Genomic DNA, 18,680 nt, shown 5'->3' with positions numbered 1-18,680 from the left:
AGAATCTTGTTTTCCAACCAATGGAAGGAAGTACTTTCTAATAGAGTGTCTTGCAGTGAGTCAGTGATTTGGGGAGGTCAGCTCTTTACCAGAAGCCTTCTGCAGGCCAGGGATGCTCTAAGGAGCATTTATGCAATGAAGAAATGTGCCTAGTTTATCTCCAACACCTTTTACGTTTTTAGTTTCTAAACCGTTGAAAATTTGAGTTAGTATGACACCTTCAGCATTACAGTGTGATGCTTTGGTTCAGAAAAGTGGCAAAAGCCTTTTATGCTGCCAGGTCCTAACTTCTGATCCTGTGGATTTTATGCAGCCTGTCCATGCCTACAGAGGGTGACTTACTTGATGTAACTATTACACCTAGAGCTTGCATGCCCACATATACAGCAAAAAAAAAAAAAAAAAAAAAAAAAAAAAAAAAATGTAATTAAGGAAACCAGCACTTTAACGTGCCATCAGAGTGTTCTTTTGGTCAGTATTGCTTTGCAATGCTTTTGGTTGAGTAAGGTATTGTAATAATGATTATTTTTAGTACAGTTTGAGTTGGAAAATGAGAAAATTTGGGACTGAGTTGAGCTGAGTTTTTGGTTTCTGATTTTTACTTTGTAAATTCTAGACTCTCTGCTACTGCCATGGAGCAAGCAAAAAGCCATTATAGCTTTAATAAAACCACTTTATTAAAGTAATATTTGAAACAGCATGATGTCATAGAAAGGAATTTGTATATCCTGTAGTGCTTTCAGTAGTGATCTGTAATAGTATGTGACATATGCGGAAAGAATTATATTGTGGGGTACTTTTTTGTGAGCTTTTTTTTCTTTCAGTGGTGGGTATATTGCTCATCATTTTCAAGTTGAGGAAACTAGGGCCCCAAAGTCCTAGAATATAGTGCTTGAAGGGACATTTTGGGATCTGACTTCTACACCTCCATTCTTCATTTCACGGAGGAGGAAAGAGGTACAGAAAAGCATAGTTACTTTTCCATAGTAACACAGCTAGTTGGAGATCTGGCACTAGATTCTGTCCCCCCACCCTCCACAGCTGTAACTGGTTTTCTGTTAATCACATTACTTCTTGAATAATAGGCACAATCATAAAGACATATTCCTGAAAATGTTATCAGATTTATGTATATATGTATATATATCCTTATCACTTTAGGTCTCTTTGGAGAAATTATTATGTAAAGGAAACATGCCATGATTTTTTTGTACAGTGTAGATGTTTTTTGAATATAAAGAACTCCTTTATTTTTAATTTTATACTTTTTAAATGAGAACTTCATGTGGTTTTTGTCTTTAGTAATATGATGTGTTACGTTGATTTTTTTAAAAAAATGTAACCAACCTTGCATTCCTGGGGTAAATTGCATTTTATCATGGTGTATACTCCTTTTTACATATTGCTGGATTCAGTTTGCAAGTATTTTGTTGAAAATTTTTGTATATATTCATAAGGGATATTGTGGTGTCTTTGGTTTATGTATCAGGGTAATGTTGGACTCCTAGAATGAGTTGGGAAGTGTTCCCTCTTCTTTTTTTGGAAGAGTTTGTGAATGATTGGTGTTAATTCCTTTGTAAACCTATGGTACAGTTCACCAGTGAAGCCATTGGACTTGAGCTTTTCTTTGTGTGAAGTTTTTAAATTGCTGATTCAACCTCTTGTTCTATTCAGATTTTCTATTTCTTCTTGAGTCAGTTTCAGTATTTTGTGCCTTTATAGGAATGTATCTATCTCATCTGGTTTGTCTCATTTGTTGGCATATAATTGGTCATAATACACAATCCTTTTCATTTTTGTGATGGCTGGTGATGGCCTCTCTTTCTTTTTTCTTTTCTTTTTTGGCCGCCCCCATGGCATATGGAAGTTCCAGGGCCAGGGATTGAACTTGTGTTACAGTTGTTACCTGTACCACAGCTGCTCCAATGCTCCAATGCTGGATCCTTAATCTGCTGAACCACATGGGAACTTTTGCCTTTCTTTCATTTTTGATTTTAGTGATTCAGTGGTCTGGATTTTTCCCTCTCAGTCAGTCTGGCTAAAGATTTGTCAATTTTGTTGATCTTTTTAAAGAAACAATTTTTATTTCCTTGATATTTTTCCCCCTCTATTTCACTAATTTCGGTTGTATTCTTCATTATTTTCTTCATTCTGCTTGTTTTGGGTTTAGTTTTCTTTTTCTAGTTTAAGATCTTTTTTAGTATAGTTTTCAGTTATGAATTTCCCTCAAAGCACTGCTTTCACTGTGTCCCAGACATTTTGTATGTTCCATTTTCAGTTATCTCAAAGTATTTTCTAGTTTCTCTTGCAATTTCTTATTTGACTTATTGGTTATTTAGGAGTATACTGTTTTATATCCATACAGTTGTGAATTTTGCAAATTTCTCTATGTTCTTCATTTCTGATTTCAGTTCCATTGTGGTCAGAGTACATTTTTGTATGATTTCAGTCCTTTCAGATTTATTGAGATTTGTTTTATGGCTTAGCATATAGTGTATCCTGGAGAATACTCCATTGCACTTGAGAAAAATGCGCATTGTTGTTGGGTAGACTGTTCATTCTATGGATGTCTCTTACGTCTAGTTGGTTTGTAGTATTCAGTTATTATATTTCCTTGATATTCTGCTTAGTTATTCTATTATTGAAAGTGGACTTTTAATCTTCAAGTATTGTTGAGTTCATTTATTCTTCGATTTTATCAGTTTTTGCTTCATTTATTTTGGAGCTCTAAGTGCGTATATTTCTAATAGTTATTCTTCATGATGGATTGATATTACAAAAATTTCCTGTCTCAAGTAACGATTTTTTTCTTTCTCATCTGCACCTGAAGCATATGGAAGTTCCTGGGCCAAGGACTGAATCTGAGCCACAGCTGTGACCCATGCTACAGCAGTGGCAATGTCCAATCATTAACCTACTGCAGTGGGCTTGGGTTCGAACTGGCATCACCACAGAGATAATGCCAGATCATTAACCCACTGTGCCACAGCTGGAGCTCCTCTAGTAACAATTTTTGGCTTAAAGTTTATTTTATGTGGTATTAGTATACAAATTATGGCTCTTTTGTGTATTTGCATGGCATGTCTTTTTCCCTCCTTTTACTTTCAGCTTGTCTGTGTGTTTGAATCTGAAGTATGTCTCCTGTAGATAGCACATAGTTAAGTCATGTTTGTTTATTCTGCCAATCAGTCTTTTTTTTTTTCCCCACCTGAAACTTATGAAAGTTTCCAGGCCAGGATTGAATTCAAATTGCAGCTGTGACCTACTCCACAGCAGTGGGAATGCCAGATCCTTAACCCACTGCTCTGGGTCAGGAATCTAAGCTGTACCTCTGTAGCTACCTGAGCTGCCACAGTCAGATTTTTATCCCACTGAGCCACATGGAAACTCCTGCCAGTCTGTCTTGATTGGAATGTTTAGTCCATTTGCATGTTATGTAATTACTGATAAGGAAACATTATTTCTGGCATTTTGCTATTTATTTTCAGTAGGTTATGTCTTTTTTGTTCCTATATTACTATCTTCTTTTGTGTTAGATTATTTTTCTAGCATACGATTCTAATTCTTTTGTTTCTTGTATCATATTTTGGAATTATTTTCTTTTTTTTTTTTTTTTTTTTTTTTTTTTTTTTTTTTTTTTTTTTTTTTTTGGGATCAGGAGAAGCTTCCTACTACCCATTTTTCTTTTTTTTTTTTTTTTTTTTTTTTTTTTTTTTTTTTTTTTTTTTTTTTATTTTAATTTTATTTTCCCACTGTACAGCAAGGGGGTCAGGTTATCCTTACATGTATACATTGCAATTACAGTTTTTCCCCCACCATTTCTTCTGTTGCAACATGAGTATCTAGACATAGTTCTCAATGCTATTCAGCGGGATCTCCTTATAAATCTATTCTACGTTGTGACTGATAAGCCCAAGCTCCCGATCCCTCCCACTCCCTCCCCCTCCCATCAGGCAACCACAAGTCTCTTCTCCAAGTCCATGATTGATTTTCTTTTCTGAGGAGATGTTCATTTGTGCTGGATATTAGATTCCAGTTATAAGTGATGTCATATGGTATTTGTCTTTGTCTTTCTGGCTCATTTCACTCAGTATGAGATTCTCTAGTTCCATCCATGTTGCTGCAAATGGCATGATGTCATCCTTTTTTATGGCTGAGTAGTATTCCATCGTGTATATATACCACATCTTCCGAATCCAATCCTCTGTCGATGGACATTTGGATTGTTTCCATGTCCTGGCTATTGTGAATAGTGCTGCAATGAACATGCGGGTGCACGTGTCTCTTTTAAGTAGAGCTTTGTCCGGATAGATGCCCAAGAGTGGGATTGCAGGGTCATATGGAAGTTCTATGTATAGATTTCTAAGGTATCTCCAAACTGTTCTCCATAGTGGCTGTACCAGTTTACATTCCCACCAGCAGTGCAGGAGGGTTCCCTTTTCTCCACAGCCCCTCCAGCACTTGTTATTTGTGGATTTATGAATGATGGCCATTCTGACTGGTGTGAGGTGGTATCTCATGGTAGTTTTGATTTGCATTTCTCTTATAATCAGCGATGTTGAGCATTTTTTCATGTGTTTGTTGGCCATCTGTATATCTTCTTTGGAGAAATGTCTATTCAGGTCTTTTGCCCATTTTTCCATTGATTGATTGGTTTTTTTGCTGTTGAGTTGTATAAGTTGCTTGTATATTCTAGAGATTAAGCCCTTGTCAGTTGCATCATTTGAAACTATTTTCTCCCATTCTGTAAGTTGTCTTTTTGTTTTCTTTTGGGTTTCCTTTGCTGTGCAAAAGCTTTTCAGTTTGATGAGGTCCCATGGGTTTATTTTTGCTCTAATTTCTATTGCTTTGGGAGACTGACCTGAGAAAATATTCATGATGTTGATGTCAGAGAGTGTTTTGCCTATGTTTTCTTCTAGGAGTTTGATGGTGTCCTGTCGTATATTTAAGTCTTTCAGCCATTTGGAGTTTATTTTTGTGCATGGTGTGAGGGTGTGTTCTAGTTTCATTGCTTTGCATGCAGCTGTCCAGGTTTCCCAGCAATGCTTGCTGAATAGAGTTTCCTTTTCCCATTTGATGTTCTTGCCTCCCTTGTCAAAGATTAATTGACCATAGGTGTCAGGGTTAATTTCCAGATTCTCTATTCTGTTCCATTGGTCTGTCTGTCTGTTTTGATACCAGTACCACACTGTTTTGATGACTGTGGCTTTGTAGTATTTCTTGAAGTCTGGGAGAGTTATGCCTCCTGCTTGGTTTTTGTTTCTCAGGATTGCTTTGGCGATTCTGGGTCTTTTGTTGTTCCATTGGAATTATTTTCTTAATGGTTGCCCTAGGAACTATAGTGAACATCTTAAAACGATCTAATTTTGGAGTTCCCATCATGGCACGGCAGAAATGAATCCGACTAGGAACCATGAGGTTTTGAGTTCGACCCCTGGCCTCATTCAGTGGGTTAAGGATCTGGCATTGCTGTGAGCTGTAGTGAAGGTAACAGACGTGGCTCGGATCTGGCGTTTCTGTGGCTCTGGCATAGGCTGGCAGCTGTAGCTTCAGTTAGACCCCTAGCCTGGGAACCTCAATATGCCACGGGTGCAGCCCTAAAAAGCAAAAAACAAAACAAAACAAAAACTTATCTAGTTTTGATTAATACCAACTTAATTTCTATAGTATACCCAAACTGCTCCAGTATAACTATGTTTCCACTCCTTTCTTTGTACTCTTATTGTGTACAAATTCTACCTTTATTAGCCTATTGACAGAGTTTGGGGCAGTGTCGTTTTAATCAAAAGAAAGGAAGATGCAAGTAAAAATACGTTTATTCTGTCTTTTATGTTTACCTTTGTAGTGACCTTTACTTGATGTACTTTATTTTCTCATGTGAACCGAGTTACGGTCTAGTGTCCTTTCATTTCAGCCTGAAGAACTGCCTTTCTTATAGGGCAAGTATGCTGATGGCGAGCTCCCATTGTAGCACAGTGGAAACAAACATTGGTATCCATGAGGACACAGGTCGATCCCTGGCTGCCTCTCTCAGTGGGTCAAGGATCTGGTGTTGCTGTGAGCTGTGATGTAGGTTGCAGATGTGGCTTGGAACTGGCATTGCTGTGGCTGGCAGCTGTAGCTTTGATTCAGCCCCTAGCCTGGGAACTTCCATATGCTGCAGTTGTGGCCCTAAAAAGCAATACACGTACACACAACTGATGAATTCTTATTTTTTGTTTATCTGGGAATATCTAATTTATTTTTGAAGGATAGTTTTGCTGGAAATAGATTTATTGGTTGGCAGTCTCTTTTCAGCAATTTTAGTATGCTCTTCTACTGCTTTCTGATCTCCATGATTTCTCATGAGAAGTACAGAATGAGTCTTGTGCATGAGTCTTTTTCTCTCAGTGCTTTGAAGTTTCTGTCTTTGGCTTTCAGCAGTTTACGATGTATCTAGGTGTGGGTCTCTTTGAGTTTTTTCTTCATGGGGTTTATTGAGCTTCTTTGATAGGCAGATTAATGTTTTTCATCAAACATAGAATTTTTGGCCGTTATTTCTTCAGATGGTCTTTCTACTCTTTTCTCCTTCTCCTTCCTTTCTGGGACTCCTATAATGCCTATGTTGGTCCCCTTGGATGGTGTCTCATAGGTCTCTGAGGCTCTGTTAATTTTGTTTGGGAATTTTTTTAAAAAATTGATTGATTGGTTCTTTTTCTCTCTCAGTCTGGGAAATCTTAATTTATCTTAAGTTTGCTGATTCTTCTGCTAGCTCAAATCTCTTGTTAAGCCCCTCTAGTGAATTTTTTGTTTTAGTTATTATATAGTTCAACTCTAAAACTTCTATTTGGTTCTTTTAAAAAATAAGTTTAGGAGTTCCCGTCTTGGCACAGTGGTTAACGAATCCGACTAGGAACCATGAGGTTGCAGGTTTGATCCCTGGCCTTGCTTAGTGGGTTAGGGATCCGGTGTTGCCGTGAGCTGTGGTGTAGATTGCAGATGCGGCTTGGATCCCACATTGCTGTGGCTCTGGTGTAGGCCGGCGGCTACAGCTCCAATTTGACCCCTAGCCTGGGAACCTCCATATGCCACGGGAGCAGCCCTAGAAAAGGCAAAAAGACAAAAAAAAAAAAAAAAAAAAAAGATAAATAAATAAAAAATAATTTTAGAGTTCCTGCTGTGGTACAGTGGGATTAGTGTCATTTCTGCAGTGCCAGGACACAGGTTCCATCCCTGGCCTGGCACAGTAGGTTAAAGGTTGCACCTGTGGCTCAGATCTGATTCTTGGCCTGGGTACTCCATATGTTGCAATGTGGCCAAAAAAGGAAAAAAAAAATAATTTCTATCTCTTCATCAATATTCTCTACTTGGTGAGACATTGTGCTCATAAGTTTATTTCTTTAGACATGCTTTCCTTTGGTATTTTGAACGTATTTATTTATAATGGGATATCTTATTCCCCAAATTTTTCTTTTAAGCCTTTTGATCAGCCTCCTTATAGCTCTGGTTGGTAGTGCTTCCTCAGGCAGCCGCAGTGTTAAACAGTTGTTCTTTATTTTTTTCTGACAGCTGTCTTGGAAATAAGACAGAGATCAAATATAAAAACTTCAGGAACAGAGCTGTCTAGCAAGTTGCCATACAGGCCAGGTTCTCTGGGGATGGTACTTTTGGGGAGCTGTAAACCCACTTGGCTTCTCCAGTAGCTGCTAGGCTGCTGGTTTTTACAGCTACTATAGTTGGAGGCTGTTGGTTTTCAAGTCCACCTACCATGGAGTTGGAGGATGAGGATGGAATTAATGCAAGTTGAAACAAAACAAAAGTTGCTATTCTTATGAAGATTCAGCTGTTTTTCTTGAATAAATGCTCCCCAGAATGTTGCAAGCTTTTAGTTAATTTCTAACATTCTGAAAAAGTTGATTTTGACATTTTTTGGCAGTATTCTTGTTGCTTTTATTGAGGAGCAGATTTTTGGTGTTCTTAATTCTATAATCCTGAAAGTTAACTCCCTAGCAGTGCAAATGAGAAGTCTTGTATAATGAGATGAGAGTCTGCCATGCACATGCTGTGTATTCCCTCTCTTACTTTGTCTCATGTTCTCTCTTCTGGTCTGAGTATTTGATGTCTTGAGGTGGGAAGGGAGTGTGAAAGAGCACAGGTTACCGTGAACCACTGGTCATGACTCTTAGTTTATTAGAAGTGAGGCTTAGCCTTTGGATTTGCAGCAAGCAAAATGTGTTGCAGACCCAAGATCATGTTGATATCCTGGATCAGTTTCTCATTTTGCTAGCAGAGTCCATCTTTGGCAGTTTTCCCAACTTTGTACATTTTCCAATGATGAAGTAAATCCACCATTATTACCCAAAGTTAAGGTGAAAGACAAAGCACTAATAGGTAAAATGGCCATTTCCTCTAGATACTGGTTGGATTTTTAAATTCAATCCAGCCATAACATTCATTTCTCCATATCATATCTTTTTTTTTTTTTTTTTTGGTCTTTTTGTCTTTTGTTGTTGTTGTTGCCATTTCTTGGGCCGCTCCCGCGGCATATGGAGGTTCCCAGGCTAGGGGTCGAATCGGAGCTGTAGCCACCAGCCTACGCCAGAGCCACAGCAACTCGGGATCCGAGCCACGTCTGCAACCTACACCACAGCTCATGGCAACGCCGGATCGTTAACCCACTGAGCAAGGGCAGGGACCGAACCCGCAACCTCATGGTTCCTAGTCGGATTCGTTAACCACTGCGCCATGACGGGAACTCCTCCATATCATATCTTACCATCCTAGTTAACAGCTTGAGTTTTCTGTTAAATATTTTTTGAATCAACGCTTTTAAAATCTGAGTTTTTGCGCATAATATGAATTTGAATTTCTCATACAACCAGAAGTTTTGGGTTATGGATATTTATGTTATTACAGCTTTTTATTTCAGAGGCCATCCGTCTCCAACTCTAAGATGGAAGTACAAGTGTCTGTTGGTAAAAAATAGAGATTCGGTTCTGAAAAGCTGTGTATGATTTTGTATCTGTTAACGTGTTATAGTGTGTATTTTTGCCTTTTATGTATTTGTGTATTTTTCTCTTATTTTACATGTATATATGTATAAAATAATTTAACCAAGTAGTCAAAAATGTGATATTAGATGGTAGTACAACAATTTTGAGATCTTGAAAGATAAAACTGGAAACATTTGCTTGTATTTTTTTCACCTCAGAGTGTTTTGTTAATGAGACATTTTATACTGCCATAAACCCAGGGCAGTAATAAAGGTGTTGATTGATTTTTGGATGACAAGGGGCTTCTCTAATTGCAGAATTTGACATTTGTGTCACTTCTGCTGTTTTAGGTGAGCAAGACGTGGAAGGTGATTGCAGAAGATGAAGTTCTCTGGTACAGGCTCTGCCAGCAGGAAGGGCACCTTCCTGAGAGCAACATCTCCGATTACTCTTGCTGGAAGCTCATTTTCCAAGAGTGCCAAGCTAAGGAACACATTTTAAGAACCAACTGGAAGGTAGGCAGTGGCCAGTATTGTTACCTGTAGAGAATATCCTGCAAGGACGCAGGAACCCAAGCCTGGGATTAAACACTAAGTCCTTCCAATTACAGTCTGAGGTTAACTGCCAAGAGCAGCACAGGGAGGAGAACTGTGAGTGTCCCTTCAGCTATTGGTGATTTGTTGCCCATTTTGTTTACCATGAGAGTTTCTGCACTTGTTTTCAACTACACTGTTTGGGAGCATCCTGTTGTCCTTCAGGAGAGGAGGGGTGAGATCGAGGTGGCAGTCATCTCCCCTCTGATGGCGAGGGCCTAGTGCTCAGCACAGCCCTCTTTCCCTGTCACCATCTCCCTGGACCAAGAAAGCAAAAGCACCACCTGAATGTAAAAGAGGGGCTGAAAATGCTATTTCCAGTAAATGTAAGAGGGAGATTATGAAACGTCTCTCAGTACTGTCTTCCCTCACATAACCTATTGGCTTGCTTCCATAACATTTATCACTTCAAAATCTCTACAGCAATATTAGATCACAGCTACAAATTTGCACAGTGAAGTGTTTCTGTAGGAAATAACTGTCAGGAACAGTGTTACATAAAGCTGTGTGAGGCATGACGAGACAGCAGTGTGGTGGCCGTCTCTTTCCACCTGGGTAGCAGGCTATTCAGTTGGATGGAAGGGCTAGAACTGTATTCTCTTTCCTCTCCTGTAAAGGTCAATCCTAATAGACTTTGAGATTAATAAGCTTTTGCTCACTACTGATGCTGACATATTGTCTGTCCCCAATCACCTTATAACCTGATTAGTGACTGATACTCTTTATTGGGGCAATGTCATAGTTCCTAGCAAAGTTAATAAGAGCAGTGTTTCTCTAATTGGGGTTTCTCAGCCCTGCTACTAGTACCATCTGGGGCCAGATACTTTTTGGTGAGGACTCTCCTGGGCATTGCAGGGCATTCTGTGATATCTCTAGCCTCTCCCCAGTACATGCTGGTGGCACTCTCTTCCTCCCCCTAGTTGTGACAGTCAAAAACATCTTTAAGACAAGCCAGATCTCCCCTGGTTGGGAATTCCCATCGTGGCTCAGTGGTAACGAACCCAACTAGTATCCATGAGGATGCGGGTTCCGTCCTTGGCCTTGATTAGCGAGTTAAGGATCTGGCTTTTCTGTGAGTTGTGGTGTAGGTTGCAGACATGGCTTAGATCTGGCTTTGCTTTAGCTGTGGTGTAGGCAAGCAACTGCAGTTTCAGTTCAAACCCTAATTTGGAAACTTTCACATGCCATGGGTGTGGCCCTAAAAAGACAAAAAAAAAAAAAAAAAAGCTCCCCTGGTTGAGAACCACCTTTTGGAAGAGAATTAGCGCAGTTGTCCTTAGGCCACAAAGACACTGCCGCTAAGTAAAATTCCTACTTATCCCACAGTGTGCATCACACCAAGTAATAAACTCCTGCCTGTTTGCTTGATTAGTTCTGTGTGTGTTGGGGTGGGGGGTGGTGGCGAAAGTGGAAGCAAGCATAGGGTTTGCCAAAGCTGCTGAAATAGGCTGGGAGTGGGAAAGCAGAGGGTCTGACCCTGGTAGGAGGGGCCATCATTCAAGGAAAACTAGAGAGTTAGGCATTTACTAGGGCCTTTCTGTCTGGAAGGGAGGGAGACTTGAGATTTGTGAACATGAGAGCTAGAGATATTTCCTGTAACCTGGCTCGAATTCATAAATGTTAGATCCGGAGAGAGAAAGCAGCAGCTGAGTTCTTTGTTTCCTCTTTGGTAATAGAGTGAGGGAGGAAAGCAGGTCCATCCTCCTTATCCAGGCTGGAGGGGGCAGAAGTGAAGGTGAAGACCTGCCTCATAGCATCTGGCACTTAATACCAATATACAGATTATGTACAGTTTAGCTGAACTGTCTGTTCATTGTTTTTTTCTAATGAGCACAAAATCGTGTGTTTGGCAAGTGCTCAGTAAGTGGTGGTTGACTGAATGAACTGGAGTCAAACTGCAGGCAGGCTGTAGGGAGGTTTCTCTTAAGAGCACCTGAGGCCCATTTCCTGCACTGTTACCAGTGAGGTCTACATAAGTAAAATGTCAGATGATGACTCTTACGTGTAACTGTGGTGATGGTGTTCTTGTGATCCTAGAATGAAAGGAAGCCCTTGTGAGAGCATGAGAGTTAGTGTCAGAGCAAGATGCTGTCCCTTTATGTGCCCGTCTCCTCCTCTCTGAGGTGTCTCATGGAGCCTTGGTGAGGATGACCGTCTAGTAATGTGCCTGCCATCCTCCCACGATGTGGGCCCTATCTGCTGCTCAGTTAGCATCTGCCTTTTGCACACAGATGCTGTGTTTTGGTGCTATTCATGGTCATCTTCAGGATGGGTTGGGAAGGTGATTTGGTTTGGGATCTCCTCAGCCAGTGTCTGGGGAAGCTGAGAAGGGACCCTAGGGTTCTCAGGTACTTCCCCGCATAGGGCATGACCTATGAAGGCATGAAATTACCTGGACCACCAGGTCAGAGCCAGCATGGAAATGGTATTTTTTCCCCTGCTGTTTGCTTAACATCTTTTTCACTTAGATCTCTCTAAGACCAGAACACCAGTGTGGGGTTGAAGTCCATGATGAGGAGGAAGCCACATGACAGAAATTAGTGGATGCCAAGAGCCACAGGCCCTCTCCTTTTCTTTCAATACCTTGTCCCTCAAAAGAGCTTTGTTATTCTTATAGTCTTGGCTGTGGCCCTCACACAGATGACTCTCAAGTCCTTCCTCTCCATTCCTATGTCTCAACTGACAGGACAGCCCCACTTGGTTGTGTCCAGTTTTGTTCCTTAGCCATGGGCTTGGTCCTTGAATTAAGTGAGATCATCCTGCAGATCATCTTGTACAATGCCTGCAGTATAGCTGCTTAATAATGGGTTTTTTAAAAAACTTTTATCTTTTCTTTTATAATTGATTTACAGTATTGTCAGTTTCTTCTGTACAGCAAAGTCACCCATTCATACATAGATATACACACATTCTTTTTCTTATATTATCTTCCATCATGTTCTATCACAGGTGACAGTTCCCTGTGTGCTATACACACACTCATTGCTTATCCACTCCAAAAGTAAGAAGTTTGCATCTCCTATTAATAATGTTGGTTTTAATGGAATAGATGTCATCATCTGTCTCCTAATAATATGTATAATACTAGTAACTACCATTTATTGAAAATTTGCTGTGTACTAAGAACTATGCTTGGCACTTAACACTACCTCTAATCCTTGCACTGGTACAACAAAGTTAATATTATAGGTGGCTTGGAATTCTTTTCTTTAATTATAGTTGGCTTACAATACTGTGTTTCAGGTGTACACCAAAGTGATTCAGTTGGATATTTTTTGATGGCTTAGTAGTCTTGAATACCTTTATTCATGCCTTTTTTGGCTTAACTGTCCCTGTATCCCACATGTAAATACTTTATATTCTTTAAGAGTCCCTTTATTTTTATTTGAAAAATAATTTTTTGATTTTTATATTTTTTGAATCAATAAACATTTTTGGTACAATAAACCAAAGGTCGTAAAAGGGTGTATCATGGAAAATATATCTCCCTTTCACCTCTCTCCTGCTGCCTTCTAGTTCCTTCCTCAGGAGCAACCATGTTATGGGTTTTAGGGTTTCCATTTCCATGAACATCTGACCTCTCAGTCAGAAATAATGTCTTTTTTTCTCTTCTTGATCTTGATCTTGTTGTATATACTTTTTCATTTTATTTGGAAACCATTTATAAGACCTGTTAACGGGTAAAATACCATTAAATACTTTCCTCTGATTTTTTTTTTTTTTTTTTTTTTTTTTTGCATTTTAGGGCTGCAGGTGTGGCATATGAAAGTTCCCAGGCTAGGAGTTGAATCAGAGCTGCACCTGCGATCCTATACCACAGCCGCACCAGATTCAAGCCGTGTCTGACCTGTACCACAGCTCACAGCAACACTGGATCCTTAACCTACTGAATAGGGCCAGGGATGGAACCTGCATCCTCATGGATACTAGTTGGGTTCATTACTGCTGAGCCACAATGGGAACTCCCTAAACTGAACTTTTTAATACACTTTATACATTTCTTCAGACACTTGCCACTAATAGCCTTCTGCAGAGTGGAGTGGTTTATATCCTATGAATCCCCCCACTCCCCAGGACAGGGGCAGCACCTCTCATGTCCCATGCCCACTAGTTCTGTTTAGTTTATGTGAACTCGTAAATGCTAGTAGCTTAACGTGTTAGTGGTCTCTTTGTCCTTTTGAATGTCTTGATAACTGTGTACCCAATCCTCGCTGTAAACAGCCACTGTGGGATGTAGGTGAGAGTGAGATGCTTTGTCTGGCTGCCCAAGAATGTATAAATCACCCCCTTTTCTTACGCAGAATCGCAAAGGTGCTGTGAGTGAGCTGGAGCATATTCCTGACGAGGCTTTATGTGGTGCACATTCTCACGATGGCCTTGTCATAGCTGGGTAAGTCCAAATGAATTTTCACTGAATACTCTTCACCTTAAGGTCTGTCACTTTTCATGGGCCTTCCTGTGGGTCCCTGCACTCTTATTCTCCCTTGAGAGTGCATGTGGTCCCACTGACAACCCGTATTGGAGATGGCTGGCCTCCACGACTCTGTCCTGCAGTGTCTGAAGAGCTCTGAAGTTACTGGTGAGGAGTTCAGCAATCCATTGGTCTCAATACATCTTGCGAGCTTTTAAATCACTCCTGTGGCATGTTATGTTAGATTTTCATTAAGGCAAACAGTTTGTATTTTATGAAGACATAAAGTCAAGTGAGAATAATAAGTATTGGCACAAACACTTCCTATTCTTGATCTCTTATTCTGAAGCCTTTATCATGAGGAAGGGCTGTGGCCACAGATAATCTTCCTTCCCCACCACACGGTTTGTATGTGCAGTTAACTTGTTCTGAAATAGACTTTTTATTTGTCTCAGTGGCCACAAAATTTAATTTTAGCTTCCATAAATTCCTTTGGCTTCTGTTCCAAAAACCACTTTCATGAATTCTTCATATTTTATTACAGAGATGTTGTTATGTGTTTTTTTTTAAATATATAATAATTTTCTTTTTGCATTAACTGAATGTCTTGACCCTAGAGTCTCACATTATATGTTTAATGCCATCAAGTAGAGACCAGGACACTTAAACTTCTGAATCTCTATTGGCTGTGGAGTGAGCCACCCAAAAGAGGTTCCTACATGGAGGAAAAAACAAAAACAAACTTTGGGCTTAATAACTTAGTAGTAGGGGAGGATTTTTCTTTAAAGAAAATGCTTTTCTTCAGAAGCATGCCTTAAAAAGAGTACTGTTTGAATTGAAATTTCAAAGAGTCAGATTATTTTAATATTTTGTGGTTTGTAATACCGATATAAAAGTGTTTTGCTCCAAAAAAGATATGCCTTAGGAGGAACACTTTCCTTTGGCTTTTGTCTGACTGGCCGCCATTTAGAGGTTAATGCCCTTCTTGGGAGTGCTATAGAACTGTTACTTTTAGAAGGATTAATGGACCAGAAATCAAGAATTCTGTCCTTCTGGTTATCAGTGTAGCTTCAAGCCTCTGCCCCTCGTCGCTCAGTTGAGGGCCTCAGAGCTCATGCTAGGTGGGATCCTTTTCACCTGCTAATTCTGAGATCCTTAGATCATTCTGTCTTAAAGGGGTCTCCCAGTGTGTCAGAGACTTTGAGAAAAGAATGTTGAGATTGGATGGAAAGAGTCATAAAAAGAATTAGAAATAAAGGAAACTTTATAATTTCAAAAGCCAATTGTGAATCGCTTATCTGGACATGAGCCTCACAAAAGGCAGCCCGGCCACGAGTCCAGATGCCAGTCCTTCTTTTCCTGCCTCTCTGTTCCCTTGAGGCCTGCTCAACATTACCGATTATGCCCGCGCAAAGCAAAGCCATGGCAGAGTTTTGTGGATCGATAAGATGAAACTTGATCTGTGGGTCAGAGAGGCTCCTCATGGCCCCTCTTTCTAAGAGAACCTTACGTTTATGGCCTAGCATCAGACACTTCAATCTTGCTTGTATATAGAGCATCTTGTGTTTATCATTAAAATTTTATCTGGTGGTTACGATGCTTGTTTTCTGGGTCAGATCTTGAATCCCTTTTCATTTGAGACAGCGGTGTTTGTGGTTACCTCATTCCCAATCAATGTTGTATTCACCAGGCTTTCTACAGTTATGTATCTCCAAGGAGCTTCTTAAAGAGACAGTAGCCATCTCACCATTCTTCCTCTTCTTCTTTTGCATTTCTCCTATTTTTCTCCTTTTCTTCCTTTTTCTCTATTTTTTACACAAGCAGTATCTGTTCAGAGGCTTAGTTTTATATATCTGCAGCCAACCTGTGTAACTTTTTTGCACTTAGACCTATTAAATATATTTCATATAATTGTTGAAGATTCTGTTGCAGAATCTTTTCCCAGCTTCCTCCCAGCTCTTCAATCCTCTGTGTAAGTAAGTGTCCCTGGTTTTGAGTCACATTTGCTTTGGCTTAGGCTAATTTGTATTATACTTATCCTTACAACTGACCCAGTCTGGGTTCTGCCTTACTTTTCACACAGAACCAGGGTAACCTTCAAATGCTCGTTCAGTCATTAACTCCGAGACACTCAAGTCCCTATCAAGGGAACAGGACCTGGACACCTCTTGAGGCTTGTTTTCGCAGAAGAAGAAACAGACATTATTCTCAAAGCTTTTGATCTTTATTTGTCTGTGAGTATTTGCTTCCCTTACTGTCTCACATAATTTCCAATTACTTTTTCCTGATGTTCAGAGCCTTTTGAAATTTGTTTCTAACCTTTTTCTTTGTTACTCTTCTCAGGGTACCTTCATTTTCTCCTGCCTCCCGCTGTTCTAGTTACCTCTGACTATGCCTTTTTTTTTCGGCTGCACCCACAGAAAGCAGAAGTTCTTGAGTCAGGGGTTGAATTCGCACCACAGCTGTGACCCGAGCCACAAGTGACAGCCTTGGATCCTTAACCCACTGAGTCACCAGGGAACTCCTGACTGTGTCTTTTTTTAAAACTTGAGATGCAATTTACGTACCATAAATCTACCCCTTTAAGTTGTGTCAGAGATTTTAGTACATTCACAGGGTTGTGTAACTGCCCATTATCTAATTCCAGAACTCCAAAAAGAAACTCAGTCCCCGTTCTTTAGTGCCCAACTCAAGTCTTGCCTCCTTCCACAGGTTCCATGGCCTCTAGCCTATTAACCTTTGCTTCCCACACCCCAGCATCCACCCTTGTCATAACTCCTAGAGAAGTGATGATCTGCAGCTATAGGGCAGCTCAACACATGACCTTGCAGCATCTTGTTTCTACTTTTTAACTTTACAGCCATGTATTTTCCTTCCTGTTAATTTGTAAGCATCTTTTAAAACTGGAGGTGCTGTGTCATATTTCATTAAATATCCTATAGTGCTTATACGTTTTCTGTCTGAAATAATAGATCCCATTCCCCCACCTGTGTACTAAAGCTTACATGGGAAACTGGAGGAATCCCTAATTTCTTTTGTCTGTTCTCCAATTTCTTAGTTCTTTTCAACTTAGAATCATAAATTTTAGACCTGGAAGGGACTTCAAAGAGTCTGTCCCCAAATGCTCATTTTGTGTGAGGTGCCTGAGGCGTAGCGAGGTCCACCAAGTGGGATTCACATGTGTGCTGCCTGCTGTGCTTCTGCAGGGTTGCCTTTTCCCACCCTCACTTGCTACCATGACAGCTCATCTATTATGGCAGCGTTTTGGTTTCTTTTGTGGCATGTACCTTTCCTTTCTGTTAAAAATGAAAACAATAGTAAAACCACGTTGTTTTTGCAAAACTGTTAGAAAGTGGAGAAAAGAAAGCCACCTAAACCCCAGCTCCTATCGTGGTTTTTGGTGTGTACCATTTTTTTTTTTTTCAGTCTCTTTAACGCATTTTAATTACTGCATTTAGGTGGATGGATTTTTATCTTTTTCAGACTAAGATAGAACTTTTAAATGGCTTCATATTCCTCAGCTTCTTTCCAGTTTAACTTTTTGTCTTGCTTTACCTAAAGCACCCCTCAAACCCACTCTCTTGAGTGCACCTTCCTTTTTCTGGCCGGTGCCATAAATAACAAGGGTTCAATCTTGTTAGATGTACCCCTCCTGAAGTGGTGGGGACAGTGTATAAAGCATCTTTGTAACCAGCACCCAGAAAACTGTGGGGAAAGTGTGTATGGAAGAAAAACTCACACTGAGACCCTGCACTCTCTGAACCTCCTTACAGCATCTTTGATTCACCAAGCTGTTACTCTGGCCCTTCATCATGCCTCTCGGTGCTGTCATTTGGCCACTTAGCAGTAATTGGCAGCATCCCAGAAAATACCAGAAACAGTTTTCTTTTCTTGGAAGGGAAAGTTCCTTCAACTGTGACTAAGTATATAATTCAAACACAACCTTTACTTTGATTTTCTAGCTAAAATTTCCCATGTCTTTAACTTGAAAAAAAAATCTGTGCTGAGAAGCCACCAATCTCCCTACAGTAAGTCACTGTCTCTTAGATTTCAGCCTCTGTGTTTTCTCTGTAATCTGGTAGTGTGGCTGAAATGCAGTGAGGCTACTGTGTGCCTTCCTTGTATTTAGTAGAAGAGATGTTATTGAAAGTTGGTTGATAATAAGTGATTAGGAAGCATGGTGTGTGTTTTTGTTTTTGTGGTGAGAGCTCTGAGAATTTTAGAATGTCTCTTAAATTCCGTGTTTATCATTAACTAGAAGAGATGAGAATATGGCAGCATCCTTGTCCTATTTTGTGATACCTGGTCTGTTCTCTTTCTTCACAGCTGCACTCTGGAAGTTAAGGGTGTTGAAAACAGATGACATCATGAGTTCAGAAAGGTCACATTATAAAACCTGAGATGTAGGTCTAGGTATAATTTGCCAGAAATGTATTTGCTTTACTGCCATCTAGCGAAGGAGAACCTCTCAGGTAAAACCTGCAGGAGAAAGTCCAGCCCAGGGCCCATTGGAGGCCTTGTGCCAGCTCTGCTAACCATTAAGCTATTAGCTCTGCAGAAGCTTTTAGCAGATGCCCAGGAGTATGAGGGTGTTTTGCAATAAACTCCCTTCTCTCTGTTACCTAAGATTCATAAGTCTGAAGCATTTCAGTTTGTATAAGAAAGCATTCTTTTCTATTCGCATTAGAGGATCATTCCCCACTT

General features: G+C 40.0%; 1 protein-coding gene across 1 annotated transcript in view; it reads left to right on the top strand.

Annotated features, from left to right (window-relative positions):
- Positions 1–18,680, top strand: part of FBXW8 (F-box and WD repeat domain containing 8) — a 132,013-nt gene that overhangs the window by 37,947 nt on the left and 75,386 nt on the right. Inside the window, 2 exon segments of the mRNA XM_084994201.1 lie at positions 9,323–9,487; positions 13,867–13,955. Of these exon segments, the coding sequence (XP_084850327.1) occupies positions 9,323–9,487; positions 13,867–13,955 (254 nt within the window).

The sequence above is a fragment of the Sus scrofa genome, chromosome 14 (genome assembly GCF_054392235.1).
Source record: "Sus scrofa isolate SSC_HxYL_T2T_F1_AM1 chromosome 14, Sscrofa_HxYL_maternal_Yorkshire_Landrace_v2.0, whole genome shotgun sequence".
NCBI classification, from domain to species: Eukaryota; Metazoa; Chordata; class Mammalia; order Artiodactyla; family Suidae; genus Sus; species Sus scrofa.
The sequence above is the reverse complement of the archived record's forward strand: the minus strand, read 5'-3'. Positions and strand labels throughout refer to the sequence as shown.